The sequence below is a fragment of the Terrapene carolina genome, unplaced genomic scaffold (assembly GCF_002925995.2).
Source record: "Terrapene carolina triunguis isolate 2854851 unplaced genomic scaffold, T_m_triunguis-2.0 Scaffold95, whole genome shotgun sequence".
NCBI classification, from domain to species: Eukaryota; Metazoa; Chordata; order Testudines; family Emydidae; genus Terrapene; species Terrapene triunguis.
The window spans coordinates 42,215,768-42,236,680 of record NW_020664446.1 but is presented as its reverse complement, the minus strand read 5'-3'; the positions used below and the strand labels follow the sequence as shown (position 1 = coordinate 42,236,680).

Sequence of the window (20,913 nt, the reverse complement as noted above, 5' to 3'; positions counted from 1 at the left end):
AAAGAGCTAATTCCCGAGACGAGCAGGAGGAGGTGCCACGCTGGTGAGTCGGCACCCCGCCACACGTGGTGGACAATGTGGGCACGCGGTCCGCCCCTGATACAAAGGGCAGGGCAGGGCAGGGCAGGGACTATTGCCCAGATCTGAGAGTGGAGAACATGAAGGTGGTGAAGATGGACTGGTACTGGAGAGTCTGTGTGGCCCGGCTCGCCGAGCAGCAAGCGGGACTGATTCAGCTGCTGTGGGGGAGGGCACATAGATCTCATCCGGGGCCAGGCACCTGGGGCTGGAGGCTGGTGCTGGGGCCTAAAGACTGTTTCGCCTGTGGACGACTGGGACACTACCAACAGGAGTGCCCCTACTGGGGACCCCACCTGGACAAGGAAGAAACTGAGGGCGCGCCCCCTGTGAGGGTTACAGGGGGGCCCCCGAACATGTTGGGCCTGTAAAGAGCCCGGGCACACAAGGAGGGAGTGCCCTCAGGGGACTTGCCGGGCCCAGGCTAGCCCTGAGGGAAGGGTTAAGCCTGAAACAGACAGTGGGAAGGCCGTGGCCAAGGGAAGGCACAAGAGGTGCTTCCAGTGCCACAATGAGGGCCATATAAAAAGGCACTGCCCTCTAAGAGAAAGGGAGAGCGCCGGCCAAGGGAGGGCCGTGGCAAAGGGAAGGCACAGGAGGTGCTTCCACTGCCATACCAAGGGCCATTTAAAAAGGCACTGCCCCCTAAGAGAAAGGGGGAGCACTGACAAAGGGGCCCAGTCTGAGCCTAACCAGGCTGGAGGGACAGGGAAGGCTGGGGGCCCAAACCAGGAACTGTCGGTGGCAGAGAGGCCCCAGACAAACCAGGGAACCCACAAGGGATCCAGGAGGGCTACGGTGGGATCTCAAACAGAGAGGGGAACCCAAGTGGGAGCTGAGAGGGCTATGGTGGGGACCCAGACTGTTATATAGGGAAGCAGGTGGCTCCACATAGTGGAGAGCCTGCAGCAGGAGAGGGATTCCCTGCGAGCCCAGTAGCGAGGGGCACTGGGGCAATAGGGATCCCCCACACACATTCTTAAGGGGGAGGGTGTGTAGCAGGGTGGTCACCCCGCTTCTGCCTGAAGGGGATAAAGCAGCCCTGGAGAGGGCTGCAGCAGGGAAAGCTAGACTCATTGGGGAAACAGCCACAGCTGGGGTCACGCCCCAATCAGGCCACAACTGGCCCTATAAAAGGGCTGTGAGCCATGAGCTCAAAAAGGACACTCTATCCCTAGCTTCTGAGAGCGAAAGACCTGGCTGCTTGGGAGCTGAGACGGGTATCTGAGGTGGAGCAGGGCTGGGGAAGGGCAGAGGGAGCTGGGGAGCTCCAGCCTGATAAAACCCCAGGCTGCAGGCCTTGGTGAAGGCCTATGAAAGGGTACTGGGTCTGCAGAGAGGCAGCCCAGAGATAGGCAAAGGCAGCAGGTCCTAACCCCCCTTGCCGATGATGAGTGGTTTACAGACTGCCGTCTGCCCCAGTGAGTGGGGACTAGATGATGATTGGCAGTAGCCACTGAGGCAAGGTGGGGCTAGAGGGTTGGAGGTTCCCCTGGGAGGGGAGACCCAGAGACAGTGGGTTGCTGCTGGGGGCAGAACCCTGAAGTAGAGGGGTACCGGGGTCCGGGAGGGACACGGGGGCCAGCGGCGGGCGAGCCACCGGCCTGCAGAGGGCGCTCTGGGCTGGAAAGAGCTAATTCCCAAGACGACCAGCAGGAGGCGCCACGCCGGTGAGTCGTCACCCCACCACAAATACATATAGGGACCATCATTCGAAGAAGAATCACTGATTCCAGTGACCTGTACTATGTTATAAACTACAGTAGCATTCAGAACACAGATTTCACAGGGAAATGTAACAAGGAACTTAATACTATATTTAACCTTTTTCTACAGTGGGCTATTATTTCTCTGAAAAAATATCATCACACAAGAGAACATATACATGAGTTTGTGCACAGAAATGTATCTGTGCCTGGTCTAATACCTAAGAGGTGTCTTGAGTGGGCTTTGCTGTGGAGACAGAACAGCAGAGTGAGTCTCTTTCATAAGCAGTTTAGCTAACATTTTTTCCTGGTTAAATGTAGTTCCCCCTTAGATGTTTCAGCTTGACTTCAAGCCCACTGCTGTGCTAGCACTAAAAACTAGAGAAAAGGGTGGAGTGATTGGACTGCAGAGGGAGCAGGCAAGCCTGGAAATGGTGGTGCTTAATGCATCCTGGACTGGAGATGTAACTGCACTTACCTGTTGACTAGCACAAAGTTTCCAATCAGGCAGAGCACTGAAGGCACAGTTGAGGCAATGGAAATGTAACTTTCAAAGTAGTCCTGCAAAAAGCAACAAAGGCATTTAAAACCAAAATCAGAAACAAATCTAGCTACACACTACCTCAGAAACCTCCTATACAAGTAGCAGCGAGCAAATCAAGAACACCAAGACAAAGCTCTCAGCTGCCATACCATCATAATGCCTGTGGGCCTACAGACTGAGCTGCAATTTACCAAACTTATTTCTAATGCACTTGTCTTAATCTTCCAGCTCGTTACTGTGTTGGCTACCATAAACAGTATGAGCTACTAAAATATTTACTGCATTAGTATCTGTCAAGGCTGATTCCCCACTCTGGCACTTCAAGTGCAGAAGGTGGGGGCCCGCAAGGATTCAAAAAATTAATTATGGCCACTCCAGGTTTGTATTAAACTTCCAAGGTTACAGTTTCTCTCTGATCTTGGATGGGTAGATGCTGCCACCACCAAAATGCAAACCCCTTGGAACCCAGGAAGGCACACTTGGGAATTCCTTCCTGTGGGGTACCCTCAAGCCCTTTCACACACACTCACACTCCAGGGAAGAGCTGAGAAAGAAAAGAAAGGAAATTAGCTGTTGACCCCTGCTAATTAAACAGCATATGCACAAACCTCCTAGGACACAAAAATCCAATCCTGTTCTTAAAAAAGGTAAACTTTATTAAAAACAAAAAGAAAGAAAATATATCTGTAACTTAGGCTTTTGCTAGATTTTTAAAAGAACAATTCCAAAAATTAAGCACCCAAAATAGCTTTCTTGGAGGTTCAACTTAAAGTTTAGAAGCAAACAAAAGCATCTGGGGTTAGCACAGAAGAGTCCACTAGCCATAAGAAATAAACCTAATTGTGTCTCTCTAAACATTCCTGATCTGCTTACATATTTGGGTTGTTAAAAGTAGTTCTAGATATGATCTGATGATCTTCATATCTGTCTTAAAGCTTCTAATAGCATAACTGCTCCCTGTTCCCCTCTTTCCCTAGGAACGACAGACAGACAAAGGGAAGTTTTTTCCCCAATTTTAAAAAGTTCTAGCCCTCCCATTGGCTCTTTTGGTCAGGTGACCACTCCTTTCCTTTTACCTGTAAGCTTGTTAACCCTTTACAGGTAAAGCAAGTAGAGAACAACCACCAAGAGGGATTCCATAGCCAACTGGCTGGCTGGGTGTCCACAAAAGGGAGCTATCCCCCCTCTCATTTATCACATTATTGCTCTGGAATGTGTGTAGTATGGTGATTTGTTCAACCCTGGCAGGGTAGAGTAAGTATGTGCATCTGGGGAAGTGAAACAACAGGTCAGGTCCCCCTAATCCAGGGGTAGGCAACCTATGGCACGCGTGCCGAAGGCGGCACGTGAGCTGATTTTCAGTGGCATTCACACTGCCCGGGTCCTGGCCACCGGTCCAGGGGGGCTCTGCATTTTAATTTAATTTTAAATGAAGCTTCTTAAACATTTTAAAAACCTTATTTACTTTACACACAACAATAGTTTAGTTATATATTATAGACTTATAGAAAGAGACCTTCTAAAAATGTTAAAATGTTTTACTGGCACGCAAAACCTTAAATTAGAGTGAATAAATGAAGACTCGGCACACCACTTCTGAAAGATTGCCGACCCCCGCCCTAATCTAACAAGGGTTTAATCAATGGCTGAAACAGCACAAGCGACTAAATATATTCATATTCTTTAAGACAGAGTGGCTGATTCCAGAATGGCTCAACTGATCACTGACTTCTAGTGTATTAACCAGGCTAGACTCTGCATTCCAAGCCCTGGTGGGCCAAGCAATGGCTGTTGTGGTGTGTTTCCCCCACCCTAACTTTGTCACTATATACTGCCCAAGAAAGTTCACTCAGAACATAGTTGTCCTCTCTATTACTTACAATATGGCATGACATTTAACCACCAAATACATTTCTCTCTCCATCATAGCACATGCTCCAAAGCATTTTATAAATTAGATGGTGAAGGCAGATTGGAAACGTTCTTTTTCCTGGTCTCATAACTCAAGAGCAAGGGGACATTTAATGAAACTGAAAGATGGCAAATTCAAAACTGAAAAAATAAAATACTTGTTTATATGACATACATACACAGTGCAGCTGTGGAACTCATTGCCACACAATGCTACTAAGGCCAAGAGTTTAGTAGGATTCAGAAAAAGATTAGACGTTATGTGACTAACAATAATATCCAGCATAAAAACAAACAAAAGTTGTGGAAGAGCTATAACCCCTCAAGCTTCAGGGCTTAAGCCAACCTCTAACTACAGAGGGTTAGGAGCAAACTAAAGGTTTTCCTGGGCAATTAATCCCATATCTGCCTAGTACACAGTTTCCTATACCCTCCCCCGGCAGCAGGAACAGGACACTGGATTAGATGGACCACTGGTCTGATCCAGTATGGGAAATCCTATATGTTCCTGCACTGCAAATGGAATGACTAATTGACTGAGCAGCCAGCAAGGACATCTCATTAAGAGGTCTTAGTGATTTAGAGCACCTCTGTATTTGTGTGGAAAGCTTGTGTATATGCAGACAATCAGGTAGTGATTTGTCAGGCCCTCCGATCCCATGGCCAGGAGCATAAATGGGACTGACGAGGAAAGGGTGGATTGATTTAAATTGCAGTGCTTTAAATCACTAATGTTTAAAATCACCAAGCAAGAAACCTTGATTTAAAAAATTGATTTTAATCATATTTTGTACTGGTACTTTTAGTTATTTTCCTATAGCTTACTTCTCATTAGTTGGGAACCATTAAAACATGGTGTCAACTATCAGAGGGGTAGCCGTGTTAGTCTGGATCTGTAAAAAGCAACAGAGAGTCCTGTGGCACCTTATAGACTAACAGACATATTGGAGCATAAGCATAAGCAACATGTGCGTCTGAAAAAGCTTATGCTCCAATACATCTGTTAGTCTATAAGGTGCCACAGGACTCTTTGTTGCTTATTAAAACATGTTGATTTGCAAATAAATATAGCCTTTACACCCCATGTGGTGGGTTGTGGGTTTTTTTGCTAAAACAGGACCATATACTATAGCTATACACATTTACTTAAAAAAAATATATAGTGCTTAACATACATTTATTCAGATTCTTAATTTTTATATTTTTATCATCATGTTAGAAAATGGTGAATGATGCACTTCTTAGTGACTGTGACAAATCACAGTAAAAAAGTAGTCACCTAATCTCGATTTGGATAGAAATTTAAATTCAATTAAACTGCACAAAAACAGTATTTTAATTGTTTTACTAGTTCAATAAAACTACCTTAAATGTGGGGGATACATCAGAAAAAAGGTTTATCAGAAAGTTTACTAAAACATGTTGTGCATTTAAAACTAACTGATTTATTAAACAAAGAAAGTATTGTCTGTAGTTAGCGAAGTGAACTGATTGTTTCTGGTTACCATGTCCTCCAAGATTTTAAAACGAGTAGATCTCATCCTTTCACACCTAGTTTTTAATTCATAGATTGGAAGAGGAAAACAAGCTTTCCTGCTTTTTCAACATCCAATTGGTTTCTTAACTTAAAAAGAATTAGTCACTGAACTGAACTAGTTGTATATACTGAAATGAAGAAATTATTCTCTCTGCACTTATAGAAGAGGCTATTGCTGTCCAAAGCTGGTTTAGCACTTCAACAAACTCTGGTTCCAGGTGCTTAGCCAGTGACTTCCACCACTTCAGTGCTGTGATTTTCTTTAAAACTTGACAGCAAATATAACACTGCTTAATATTATTTTTTGTTTTTAATATAAATGATTTTAATAGATCATAGGCTTAACATAGGTTTTCATCACTTCAAATTTAATTTTAAATAGGTTTATTTAAAAAATCTGTATTTAATTTAAATTAAAAATCTGTATTTTTTTTTTAAATCATTGATTTTATCCAACCCTGGACAATAAGTACTTTCCTCCCACCCCAATTCCCCTGCTAACACTACAAAGCTATGGTATGGAGCAATTTACAGAGCTGTTATTATATGCTGGGCTGCCAGAGGTTACTTTGTGTTTCAGGCCAGCCTGGTCTATAGTCTAGTATATTTCCACATCCATGAGAATTAGCAGCTATTAATCTGGGATTGTATTATTTGCCAGAGAGAGAGAGACAAACAGACAGGGAAGGACAAGGTGGCTAGGAAAGAAAATGAAGTTTTTAATTGGAGACCTTTGAACTTCCACTGCAAGAATTCTCAAGGCAGAACGAAGAGTATGTAGAAACAGACACAAAACTCCAATTAATTTCAACTTTCCATTCCTTCTCCCCCTTCTCCTAATAGCAGTGGATGCCTTTTATTAGGATTCCTTCATTTTTTTAAAACCTTAGCTGTTTAAGAAGAGTCTTCACCCAAAACTACGGTGTGTCACAGATGTACCCCTTTGGTTCCATCCCCAAAAGAACATTGGTTGCCATCTATCAAAAGATCGTCTCCTTCAACAGCACTGCACCTATTCACATTGGCCTCCACGGACAGCACATATGCCCAGCTCAGAACTAATCTGATATCTATCTCAGATACATATGTGGCCCCCATTACCATAGTACTATAACACCTCACCATCTTTAACGTATTTATCCTCACGACATCCCTGTGAGTAGGGAAGGGCTATTAGCCCTATTTTATAGATGGGGAACTGAGGAAGAGAGAAACTAAGTGGGTATCCTTAGTCCTAGACTAACCATTGAACCTACTTCCCTTCCCTTCACGAACACTGATGTAAATGAGGCCTTTTGTCTGGAGCACATGACTGGTAGCCACAATCTGCAGAGTTTCTAATCCTCTGATGTTTATTTTCTCTTTGGCCTTGAGCAAATCCTTTAACCACTTTGCCTCAGTTTCTCCACCTATCAAATGGAAATAATGACGCTTACTTGACTCACAGGTGTGTTGGAGGATTCATTTATATGGAAGTACTATACAAAAGCATTATTGTTAATTAACTAAACTGAAAGTTTGCAATGATTAATCAAACCTGTTTCTTCCCTCTCCATCCACAGTTATTTGGGCCCTGCAGAAGACATATCCTGTAACACTAAGCATCTGCAGCTAGAAAGAAGGCATGTAGAACACACCAGACACACACACACTCTATGTGAAAAAGCCAAAGACTTGGACTCAAATGTACCTTTACTGTATTTGCTCACGTATCATCTAAGCCATGGTCTACACTACACAGAGGCAGCCTGGACTCTCGACTCCACACATTCCCCCTCTTAGGTCAGTGGAAGCGCTCTTAGTGAAGACGCTCACCACCAACCGAAGGAGGGTAGTGTGAACACGAACCACTGCAGTAATTACTGTGGTGGCTGTAAGTCGACCTAATATAGGTTGACTTAAGTTTTTGGTGCAGACATGCCCTGAGTAACTTGGCTGACATTTAGGTCAATATTTGCAAGTCTGACATACAGAGGTGAAACCAGGCAACAATATCAATGAGAAGAGACACAGAAAGCAATGACTACAATGAAGGCAATGATTTTTATGCCAACATCACAGATCAGTATTTATATTTTGAATTCATTTTATGTGTTATTATGCTGTTAAAACACTCATTACTTTCCTCCTTTTTTAGGGTGCAGAATTATTGTTTTATTTCGATAGCTTTGCTGTCTCAGCTAATAGAAAGGCTTATGTGTAGGTCATCATGTGGAGAAGTATATACAGGAAGTGGAAATGGTTATATAATTCTTTGTTACCTATGTACAAAGATGGTGCCATATTGTGGCCAAGAATTAGAAGGTACTTGGCATATTTTCCCTTTACTTGAAATGTTCCTTATTTCTGAGAGTTTGAACCATAGTCTTTTACTCAATTTATGTGCATATTCATTTACTTTTTCCCATAAAGAGTTTTAGTGTAAGCAGCAAAGAATCTAATAATCACTGCTTACGATTTCACACAGAGAGCAAGACACAAATACATGAATCTACTATAGCTGTAGTATGAATGAACAGACTCCAAACACAAAGCTGTGGGAAATGGGATGTGGTACAGGAGAGTACAATTACAAGAAAAATGTAAATTTAATTGTTAAAATTTAGCCTTTTTGCGGATTTTTTTAAAGGGATGCTGTCACCATAACTACCGCTCTCATATTTAGTTTTGTGAAAACAAGCCTTTATTAAACTTTTGACCAGTGAAATGTTCCCACATTTTAGAAAATCCAATTAAAGTAACTGGATTTCAACACTGTAGGGAAGCGCTCATCTGTTTTACATACACTGTAAAATTTTCAAAGTGCCTAAGTGACTTAGGATCTTAACTGCCATTGACTTAGATGCTTTGAAATTTTTACTCCACAGCACTAAGCACAGCCAGATCCTGCTGTTCAAGGCCCTAAAAACCTGATAGTAAAAGAAATTTGATTGCTAGCATCCATGCCAAAAAAGTGTATAAAGCAGAGTACAAACACTACCAAGTACTGTGCATTGAATTCTTCAAATTCTTTCACTTTGAATAATCTAAGGGGTTATTAACATAATTGTTGACTGTGTTAATTTAAAACATAATATACTATAGCATCACAGATGCTAGAGATAGAAATAGGTCTACAGCATTACATGCTCCAAGGACAAGGATGGCACCTCACAGAACATTTGCTAGTACCCTGACCAGCCTAGTGTTAAATATCTTCAGGGATGCATCTTCCATGACTTTCCATAGAAGACTATTTCCCAGACTATTACATTTTGCTGTTGGGAAATTACCATCTTCTATGACCCAGAATTCAGCCTAATATTTTCCTTTTCTGAATGTCATGATTGCTTCTACTCATAACCCCTTAGTCCCTCTTAAATAAGCCTTCCCCCAGCATTGGTGTTTATATTCTTCACATATCTGTAGATTTATATTCTGTCCCTCCACCCCTACCCAGCTTCCTAGTTCAGCTACACTGTACACATTTAGTTCTTACTGTTTCCTGGTTAGGCCCATATATATGTTTCTCGTCTCTGAGCTTCACATCAGAGCCCAATACAATATTCCAGTCATGGTGTCACCAGAACAGGGGGCGGGGGGAGGGCTGTCACCTCTCCATTCTGTGATGCAATGACTACGTATGCAGCACAAAACAAGCTTTTTCCTCTTCAAAGCAAAATGAGAATGCCAAGCAGCCAGCTGGGCTGATTTCAATCACATTTATAAAAGGAGGGAGGGGACTTTTCTCCAATCTCCGATATAGTTCACATCAACCCAGAAGGAACTAAATCACCAGCATTCTAAAATCTATGAGAACTGAGGTTTATAATGGAGAGGATGACCAATATTAATTACAGCATCTTCAAACACAATACTGCGATCTCTGCATATGCGTGATGTTATTCAAATAGCATACTGGGTACTTTAAAACAAAACAAAACACCAAAGTAGCAAATTAGTCACTAGCTTCAGCAGACTCTGCTCTGTGCTGCCAAAATGCTTCTGCAAAGTAGTTTTTATTCAGCTACAGCCTAAACTCGGCAGCAGAGGCAGCTGGCTCCTGCTGAGCTAGAAAAGCAATTCAGGCCCAGGGTGGCGGCTCAAGGCACTAGAGCGTTACCTGGATCACAGGGCATGAAATTAGCAGCAGCAAGCAGGTTGGAGCCAAGAATAGTTTGCAGTTGTAAACTCATCTTTCGATAGCAGAGTTCTGCTTCTGATGACTCTGCAGGGGTAGCACACTACTCCTACCCCAAAAGCCTGGGTAGTATCAGCTCCAAAGCAGGCAACACTGCTACTCCTGTAGCAAGGGAGTCAACACCATGCCACTTGCCTGACAGGAGGATTCATGCCCCTAGTGACCAGAACTAGACTCCTTTCAAATATGACATACAGAAATGAGCATCCTAATAAAAAGCAATGATGGTCCTCAGACTAAAGCACAGGACTGGGAGTCAAGGAAACTTGGGTTCTCCTCCCATCTTTCCCATTGACTTCCTGAGCAAATTAGGTAACCGCTCTGTGCTGTAGTCCCTCCCCCTGTAAAACAATACTTCCTTCTCTCTCAGGCATGTTGTAAAGCTTAATTTAGGTTTCCACAGTACTTTGAAATCCTCACATGGAAGTCAGTGTTATTAATCGTATTTTACACTAAATTCCAAACAGAGCCTTTTATCTTTAGGTTACAGGCTTGACTCCAGCCCATAATCTTGGTGCCTTAAAATTCAATGGCCAAGATTTTCTTACTAATGCCCAAATGACAACTACAGGAATTGTTGGGTTCTTGGTGCTTTTGAAAATCAGCCCATTTGTTTAGGTGCCTACATACAAATTTAGCAGCCTAACTTTAGGCACCCAAGTTTTGAAAATGTTGGCCCAAATGTCCAGAAGGGGGATTCCTCCCTGACAGTTGTAAAAAGGCACATCCTTCCTGCAAGAGAGGTGGGATTTTAAGGCTCCAGGACTGTAGATTGGTAGTAACCAAAGGCTACTACCATCTGAGGATGGTTGGTGCAAAATATGGTTGCCAGCCCTTGTTGACTATGGAACTAGATTGAGACCACAAAATCTGCTCTACCAAACCTCCATTTACAGTCTCAGCAGACACACAAGAATAGAATGGGCACGGAGACTGGACTACCCCTTCCACGCCTAGAGATATCTCCTCCAAGTCATGAGGACAGCACAAGGTGGGATACTGGAAGCCTGCACTGCTGCTGACTATGCTATATTTAGTCTGTAGATAGAGGATTTCATCCTTCAGGTCTGGCAAGCCACCACCTTTCACAGTCATCAAAATTCACTCAGAGTGGGATTTTCAAAAGTGAGTAAGGAGCACAAATCCAATTGTTTCTCAAGGGGGCAAATGATTTAGGTATATGAATAAAGGGGATCTGTGCTCCAAATTCACTTAGGAGATTTTGAAAATCTCACTAGTATTCAAAAAGAAAATCCATTTCCTTGTTTGAATTCGACCCTCCTGCAATCTGACGTGGTTGAATGCAGCGGAGAGGAAGGCTTTCCGGGCAAATATCAAGCCGTCAGCAACTATATTGCAACCATCACACCCTAGTTATTTCTATTTGCTTAAATATCCATAGAAACCTCACCCACATGAGTGAGTTAGTCACCCATGAGCTTCTAATAAACCATGACATAGCACTTCACGCTGATCCCCAGAGTTTGTTATTTAAGGAGCTTTAGGAACCGAAACAATGACCACACAAGGACTTAAAACCAAAATTAAATTAGTCAAACTGGCAAGAGCTAGATTTCCATGAGAACTGGTTGGAATCTTTTCTGCTATTTTCAAAGCTCAGCTCCACTTCTCAGTACATAGGTTGTAACACCTAAGAGGTTGCTAGCCATCATTGGATTCCTTATGCACAGGCATATGCTGAGATGGATTTGCTCAGCCTCTTTGCAACTGGTCCTTCTCAGACGCCACATAAATTGCTGCACTATTTCCTGAAGTGCTGCAAGGACTAGTGCAAAGTATTCTGGGGTGAATCTGAGGAAAGCCAGTTGCAAATGACTGAACATTAATTTCTTTACTTATTGGCATATCTATAGCACTAATCCCACAGTGTCCAAGCACCTATGGGTTCACAATATGAAAGGGAGAAAAATGTTGATATTCTGGCATGAACATGTTAAGTCATTTCACTATAATGGCTGAATAAAACTAAGAAATGGGTTTGCTTTTCTGGAAATTAAATGTAGATTATAGACGTAAATACTGAAATTAATTTGGAGGATGAAGACATACGAGCTGACTCTCATCACAATTCTCAAAGTCAGTGTCATGTTCCACAAGGGCAGAATGTGGAATGAGTCCAAAATTCATTTTTGAATGGACTCAATTTTCATCACATGGTGATGAAGCAGCACAACTTTGTGATGTGAAGGCTTGGAAACCCATCTCTCCACTGCAAAGAAATTATACAAATTGACTTTCCTTTTTTTCATGTTCTTGTGAATCCCACTGGCATTAAGCATCCCACTGCTTCTGCAGCAAGCTAACTAAAACCTCTGACCCCACAATATAGGATATAAATTCTGATATTGGTGCATCATCAAGGAAGTAAACAAAACCAAACCAGGTTCATTTCTGCACCAGTGAATACACAGGAATGAGGAAGGAACTCAATATTTCCCATATGAAGAACAAAGTAAGCATGAAACAAAAAACATGATCTTCAAGCTAAATAGTGGGCAGTGCTCTTCGATTAGGAATACTCTAGTCCTTAAAAGTGCTGGGTAACAGTTTTCAGGAAGAAGAAAACATAAGGCTATTTCCTCATTCTGACTAATTACTTTCTTTACATTTCCAATTAATTGATACCTATAAAGAAGCCAAAGGTGATTTTACTTCCTCTCTCAGCTTCTCCTTCCATCCCTGCTCTCCATGAGAATGCCTTACCACAAGAGATCATTGCATCAGCATCTTCAGGGGGCAAGGCGGCATCAGCAGAGAACTCTATTGGAGAAGCTGTGAATGGCACTGAGCTGACTACTGGATAAGCAAGTAGCCTGGATCTTAAAAGCACTGATACAATTTTCCCTTCCCAAAACCACCTAAGGAAGAATGACCAGGCTCCACTTAGGGATATTTAGAGACCTAGGTAATAAGTTGGTGATTTCAATCCATTTCCTTGTGGATAGAGGTCCACTTCAGAAAAAAATGCAACTGCTCTTTCATTGGCAGAGAGATCAAGGGTCAGATGGACATGGCACATCCCTAGAAGGGTGGTCCCTTCAAATCAGGGGTAAAGATATGATCTTATGGGTGGGACACAGACTAGGGAAAGCTTCTACTGCGCCTGCTTTTGCTATAGCTGGTGTGTGGGTAAGTAGAGGCTTCAGGCTTGGCAAGATAGCACTTTTCATGAGTACTAAATTATTTATAAAAGAGAGAAAGATAATTCCAATTAAGACTAAAAAGACATTAGTTAATCAATAATGCTCTAGGGATGAGCCTTGCCTTAAAAGTAGGGAAGAAGATCAAACAGTTTGAGAGAAATCCTAACCTATTGGTTCGCAACCTTTCCAGACTACTGTACCCCTTTCAGGAGTCTGAAGTCCAAGCCCCGCCACCTGTGGCAGAACCATGTAATTTAGCTTTGCGGGGGGGGGGCCTGTGGCATGGGACCCCAGGCAGTTGCCCTGTTTGCCACCCTCTAACACTGGCCATGCACTTGTGTCCCTCCCCCTTCAGGTTTGCAACCCCCCGTTGAGAAACTGATCTAGATGAGTTAACGTACCCCCTGGAAGACCTCTGCGTACCCCCAGAAGTACACGTATCCCTGGTTGAGAACCACTGTTCTAACCCACCCAAAATGAGAAGATAGGCAGTAAGGAAGGGTGTGTATCCCAAAATGAACTCACAAATGTTGAGCTGAAAAGTTCAGAATCATGCTACAAATACAGAATGCACTTTTTCTCCTTTTGGGAAGTCCTATCATCTACTTTCTGAAATGCCTCATCTACTCAATCCATTTCTTCTCTTTCAAAGTGACATGAGTGTGCTAGGGCCTAATGTGGCAGCAGAATATTAAACTCTGGAGCAAAGGAGGGAAGGTAGACGCAACATATAGCAATATTTTTTACTTGGAAAATTAATTACAATTGGCTTGGATAGAAACTCTCATGTGGAATGAAAACTGGCTAAGTGACCATAATCAAAAATTAATAATAATTGGCAATGTGACAAGCTGGGGGGAGGTTTATAGAGTGCCACCTTAGTGATCATATTAGATCAGATCTTTATTTAACATCTTGATTAATGCACTGAAAGACAGGAGTAAACAGCATGTTAATGAAATTCACAGCTAACACCAAATTGGGAGATGTTGCAAATACTACTGAGGAGACAGATTAGAAAGGAGGCTTTAGATTAGAAACATGGGCAGAAGATAACAAAATGGGATTTAATTTGGGCAAAGGCAGGCTAATATATCTGCCAGTTGGTGCCCCATTGTACTAGGTGCTGTGCCACCACATAGGAAGCCCCAGGCCCTGCCTCAGCGTTTACAATCCAAGGCCCTGATCCTGCAATCTGATTTACATAGACATCCCCCGATCTTCCTATGTATCTGGATACTTTTATGGCCCTCACAACCACTGTAACCAAATGCCTCTCTTTCCCCACACTTCCCTGCCAGTAGGCCCTGGTCTACGGGGGGGGGAGGGGGGAGGAAGGAATCAATCTAAGTTACACAACTTCAGCTACATGAATAAAGTAGCTGAAGTCAACATACTTAGATCAACTTACCGTGGTGTCTTCACTGCGGTGAGTTGACTGCTGCCGTTCCCCCGTCAACTCTGCTTGCACCACTCGCAGCACTGGAGTACAGGAGTCGACGGGAGAGGGCTCGGAGGTCGATTTATCGCATCTAGACTAGACACGATAAGTCAATCCCCGCTGGATCAATCGCTGCCCGCCGATCCAGTGGGTAGTGTAGACATACCCTAAGCCTGCTTCTTAGGGGGTTTTAAAATGAACAAATGAATGAATGAGGGTACTACTATGGGAAAATCATGACAGAGATAGGTCTTTTTTGTATCTGAATGCAGTAAACTTATTCCTGCATAGAATCCCAATGAAGTCAATGGGGCTGTGGCCACATAGATCAGATTGCAGAATCAGGACCTAATTTAAAATGAAGTGCAACAAACAATAAGAGGAAGGGGCTTGGGCGGGCTCAGTCATCGGTCCCCCATCCTGGGGTCGTGTGGTAATTTTTGTTGTCAGGGGTGCAATGGAGTTTGAGAACCACTGGACTAGAGTTAAAAGCCATTGGAATGTTAACCTCAGTGCCCTGGTCAAATTTCAGGCTCAAGTTATATTCTACCCAACTAAATTCTTTAGAAAGGTAATATACACTTCCTGCTCTGAACTGTAGCATAGAGTTCCTGTGCATTATTAAATAATTATGTTTCAAACTAGAGGTTGCTGCCTTTGAGCAGCTAGTGAGGTGATCCATGTATAATTTTTTACATCAGTTTGCTAAATTTAGGCAGTGGTTTGTGACCCTTTGGGATGGAAGTCATATAAATCATTATGATTAAAAGACATTAGCGATTGATGGAAATGCTAACGGGAGTAGCCAGAAATGTGTTTTCTACCTGAAGAAACCAAGAAGCAGCAAAATACATCCAGCCTAAGAGTTCCCAAGCCATTACAAGCTGAACTGCTTAGGTGGGTTATGAAGACTTTCAGATTGTCAGGATTGCTCTCAGGGAAGCTTCTCTTGCCAACATTGACTTTGGAAAGCAACACTCAGAAGCAGAATTGGAATGAATTCTTTTTAGTGTAAAGAAATGATCTGACTGCAGGTGCTTGTGATGCCAGGTGTGTTTGTGTTCACCCACAGGAGCTTTCAGATTGGGGCATCAGAGTAGCACCTCTTGCAGGGAACTCAAGAATCCAGCAGCAATGAGAAGTGAAGAAACAAGGAATTAAGAAGAAAAATGCAATGTAAAACACAAAACCACTTCCTCCAATGGCAAGTTTGCTTTTCAAGGTTTGGACCATGAATCGAGAGGTGACAAGTTTCTCATCTCACATGCCAAAAGCCAGAGGCTTAATGCTGCAGCAAGTACTACATCCACACCTGCCAGCACTTGGAAAAAACCTGTACTGAATCATAAGGTGGCCTGCAGAATTGTAAACAACAGGACCTGGAATAGGCTTAGTGTCATAGAAGTTCAGCTATAATTGTCATTTGCAAAGTCCTGCTGTCATGATTCCTTTTGCCTCTAAGGTACATGCTTCATCACTAGGTGCACAGGGGGAAGATGTCGAAAACGGCACAACGCCTCTTTAGAGGGCCATGTTAGTACTAATCTTGTCTCCGGCAAAGCAGACAGACACCGTGTGCCTCCTGTCTTCCCTGTGCATGGTGAAACATCTGATATAACCAAACTGACTATAAAGCGTCTATTCCGAATACGGCCAGAAGCTACATAGTGCAGCAGCAATCCAGCTCCAAACCACAGCCCAAACAGACGTTAATTTTATCTGATGAAGCTGATCTGAGGAAGGCCGGCTGGCCTTGGATTTCTCAAGGTTTCATGCTTCCATACAACAAGATTTTGCTACACTGAATAGAAACTGTCCAGTACAAAGGAATCCCCTCCCCTCCCCTCCCCCACCGTTCCCTAGTCAGTGAATCTGAGAGATATACTCTTTAAGTGCCATTATTTTGTGGTGACATCTTAATCAGGAACGAGATTGTCACCAGCATTCCTAATTCTGGAATTTAAGAAGAGCATGAAGTTAACTCCATAATCCACCATGTCTCCTCTCACAACTAAGAATTATTTTTACTTTTTTTGTTACAGTCCACCAGCTACAAGAGTTATCTTTGCACACACACATTAACAGACTAGCCAGAAAGCTTCTATTTTAGACTTTGAAACCATTTATGAAAATTGGTTTTTGGACAGGAGTGGGCTGTGTGCGCGCACGCGCACGTTTCCATAAGGCAACTGTCTACAGGCGCAGCAACCATTCAGTAGGACCCAAGTACAGCAATAAATAATGGTAGCTGAACATTGCATTATTAGGTCCTGTCTGACCTATGCACCTAACTTTGAACATGACTATTGCTAAAGTGGTGTCCTCCAGTTCTATATTTAATTGTTTCTGTGCTGAACTGTCTTTTGGAAAGCAACACACAGTGAAATTACAGGAGAAGGGAAATGGAAGTTCACTTTTAGGAGGAAATGGAGCAATGTAGTGAATAACTCCAGATCCAACTGCCTATAAGAATTTATGATGTGAGCTTTTGCACTGAAGCTGAAGCACACAATCAACTCTGTTTAATTAAAACATATTTGTGAATGAAAAGCATAATGAACAAAGAACTAAGGCTGAAAGTGTATTTTATTTAAATCCAGCTAAAACTCCAAAATAGTATTCGACTCACTTTACAAAAATTCTAACCTTAAAAAAAAAAAAAAAAAAAAAAGTTAGGTGGTCTGAAAAGGAATAGTTATGAGATCCAGAGTTTTCCAATGTCATATAATGTCCCTCATTAACTCTTTCCTCATCAGAATTACACCACATTCCCGACCTTAACACCACATTCCCGACCTTAACTTCACCTTAAAATTTACAAAAATATATGCAAAAGTCAAAACATATTAAATTTGTAGGCTATAATTGAAGACAGATTCCTTGAATGAGAAATAAGATTTTACTTTTCAAGTAGGGGGAGGAATCGTAAGTGAACTTCAGGTAAAAGTTCTAAACATAAAAAGAGGTTTTGAAAGTTATGTTTATAGCAAATTTTTTAAAAAAAAACAAACTCTCTATCCCAAGAGATACAGTATGTAAAACTTCAGAGGGATTTGTTTATTTTTTTTACAGAAGTGCCAAAGGGATGGAGGGGAAGAAATCAAGTTTATAACAACAACTAGTTTCAACCTTTAATTATAGAGCAGCTATTGCCACTCCTTAGTTCTGAGTGACTAACAGGCCCATTTTAGAGAACACCACTGCAGTTTAAACAATATGAAAGCAGAAGTCAGCTGCCTCGACCCCAGTACCTAGTATTCCTCTTAACCATTGCTAAGATTAAAATACAGAGAACCCAAACACGTTGGATTTAGTGGCTGACGCAAGCACTAGCACGCTGACATTAAGTGGGAACCCATCATACTCACACGGAGATCAGAGACTCCATGTCCCTTTGGATCCTGCTGATTGGAGCAGTTCTGAAGTTTATATATCCAGTATTGTTTTGCTGTGATAAAAAAGTTCCAAGGCAACAGAGAGCCAATACCCAGGATGAAAAAAATAACATAGGCACCATTTAAGTGATCCTTCGGCTTTTGCAGACTGTATCTGTTCCCCACTGGCTCCTCAATCAGAGGCTCTTCTTCTTGGAAAGAGGTATTCACTGGTTTATATGCAGAGTTAGCACTGTGCTGAAATCGGTCGTCTTCATCTTCCAAATCAACAGCCACTTCCAGGGGAAAGCAAAGAAAGAGAGAGATTATTATGTATGATAAAAGTAATCATAAATTATATGCCAGCTGGATGAAATATCTCAGGAAGCCAAGAAACACAAGGCACACATTTCCTGTCAGCTTGTAGAGGAAGATATCCCAGTTTTCTCTCTCAGCCCATAGAGAAAGAGGGGCAGTGTGGTCCAAAAAGAAAGCAGGATGAGACTGGGAATTGGGAACTCCTGAGTACTAATCCCAGTTTAGCCAACAATTAATTCACTGTGTGGCCCTGGGCAAAACACTTGATTTCTGTGTTCACTTCCCCACCCATACAGTGGGGAAACGTACCTCACAAGGATGTTGAGGATTAATGGGTTAGTTTGTATGCTGCTTTCAAAGAACAGGGATGTTAATCCAGACTAAGGTAAATATGACAAAGAGGAGACATGGTCACTGACCACACACAGTGAACAGGAGCTACAATGAAAGATGGAAACACCACAACTGAGAAAGGTTTAAAGTAGGGTGAGATGATGATGATGGAAACAATGGGACAAAGAATGAGATGAGACACCGAGGGATATGATGCAGTGCATGAGGGGCTACAGGCATGATGCTCTGCTCACTGGCACAATAGCAGATGGATCTGTTCTAGGGCTAAAGGAAGTCACAAGAAGCACTGGGCCAACGACAATAACCCCACACAGAAGTATCTAACGAACTGTCATGCAGTCAGACAGGTCTACCCGCTGCAGTATGTGGGGCATGTCTGATTGTACAACATCACTGTGCTTGTTCTAACAGGGGTGGAGCCCCAATAAATAATTACTTGAATGTCAATGCTTTAATGCAGGAGTGGGCAAACTTTTTGGCCTGAGAGCCACATTGGGTTTCCGAAATTGTATGGAGGGCCGGTTAGGGGAGGCTGTGCCTCCCCAAACAGCCAGGCGTGGCCCGGCCCCCGCCCCCATCCGACCCCCCCTGCTTCACGCCCCCTGATGGCCCCTCCGGGGCTCCTGCCCCATCCACCCCTCTTTCTCCCTGTCCCCTGACAGCCCCTGGAACCCCTGCCCCTGACTGCCCCCCACCATCCCATCCAACCCCCCCTTCCTGACTGCCCTCCCGGGACCCCTGCCCCCACTGAACCCCCGTTTCCCGCCCTCTGACCGCTCCAACCCCTATCCATACCACCACCCTGAACTCCCCTGCCCTCTAGCCAACCCCCCTTGCTCCCTGCCCCCTTACCACACTGGTGGCTGACGGCGCTACAGCTGCACTGCCCAGAGCACCAAGACAGGCAGCCGCGCCGCCCGGCTGGAGCCAGCCACACCACCATGCAGCACAGAGCACTGGGTCAGGCCGTGGCTCTGTAGCTGCACTGCCCGGCAAGAGCTCACAGCCCCGCCGCCCAGAGCATTGCGCCTGCGGCGCAGTGAGCTGAGGCTGCAGGGAAGGGAGAATAGCAGGGGAGAAGCCAGAGTCTAGCCTCCCGGGCCAGGAGCTCAGGGGCCGGGCAGGAGGGTCCGGCGGGCCGGATGTGGCCCGTGAGCCATAGTTTGCCCACCTCTGCTTTAATTTCAATGTTTCCATCATAAACCCTCATCACACAGAACAGTAACTCAAACATATTTCATGCCCTACACAAGGCAGCATCAGCCTGTGCCTATCTATCCTTAAACCAAGTTCAAAATGAAATCTGGTGGGCCATTTTAAGTGAAAGACAACAAAGACAGTAGCTTAGAGCAAGTCTACACTTAAAATGCTGCATCGGCACTGAAGCACCGATGCCGCTGTAGCACTTTAATGAAGACGCTCCTAGCCGGACGGGAGAGAGCTCTCCCATCAGCACAGTTAATCCACCTCCCCGAGTGGCTGTAGTTATGTAGATGCTCTCCCACCGACACAGAGCTGTCTACACAGGAGGATAGGTTGGTATAACTGTGATGCTCAGGAGGGTGGATTTTCACACCCCTGAGCGAGGTCATCACACCGATGTAAGGCAGTAGTGCAGACCAGACCTTAGCATTTCAGTCGCCCGTGTGTGGCGGAGCTCTTCAATCCCAAACCCTTCAACAGACCGTCCTCGCCAGTGGCCACAAGGCAAATGGCCCCTAGGGGTGCCCCCCCCATCCCAGCTCCAGCAACCTTGCGTGGGGCAGGGGCCTGCTCAGCTCGCCCTTGGGGCTCCCCCCAAAGCAGCTCGACAAACGTTGCTTTCAGCCCAACTTGTGCTCCCTCCACTTAGCCCCGCTACTGCCCAGGGCGCCCGGCAGCCAGGGACAGCCGCCCCGGCCCGGCTCGGGCCAGGGGAAACGCGGGGAGAGGCAGCCGGGCCGGCAGGGAGAGCGGAGCGGGGAGGCGGGGCAGGGTCCCCGGCGGCCCCAGAGAAGCGACCGGCAGCAGCCACTCACTGTTGCTGCTGTGAGGCTCCAGCCCCGCTCGGGGCAGCAACGACTCCGAGACCGGGGTTTGCAGCAGGGCCTGACCGGGCAGGGCTCCACCGCGCCGGGTCTACGCCGCACAGCCCTCCCCCGCCGTGCTTCCCAGGCCCGGCCTCCAGCACCGCCCCGCTCGGCCCTGCCCGGGGGCGGGTTCGCAGGCTGGCTGGCTCTGGGCTGGCCTTCCTTCCTCCTGCCGTGCCCGGCCCCGCAGGGTCCCCCTGTGCTGGCTCGCAGGCGGACAGGACGCAGAGGCGAAGT

The 20,913-nt window shown here is 44.5% G+C and overlaps 1 protein-coding gene across 4 annotated transcripts in view; it reads right to left on the bottom strand.

Moving 5' to 3' along the window:
• SLC29A3 (solute carrier family 29 member 3) overlaps nt 1-20,699 on the bottom strand; it is a 31,860-nt gene extending 11,161 nt beyond the window's left edge. For 3 of the 4 annotated variants that reach the window (XR_002908473.3, XR_002908474.3, XM_024206610.3), the window contains exons 1-3: nt 20,626-20,699; nt 17,930-18,231; nt 2,263-2,345 (exon numbers count right to left, since the gene is read on the bottom strand). Coding sequence is in view for 2 of the 4 variants with exons in the window: in XM_024206610.3 (XP_024062378.1) it covers nt 2,263-2,345; nt 17,930-18,231; nt 20,626 (386 nt within the window). In the remaining 2 variants the exon portion in view is untranslated. Of the gene's footprint in view, nt 1-2,262; nt 2,346-17,929; nt 18,232-20,625 lie in introns of those variants that run through there. The other variant, XM_026651006.1, reaches the window with a different exon arrangement.
• Nucleotides 20,700-20,913: the final 214 nt, after the last annotated feature.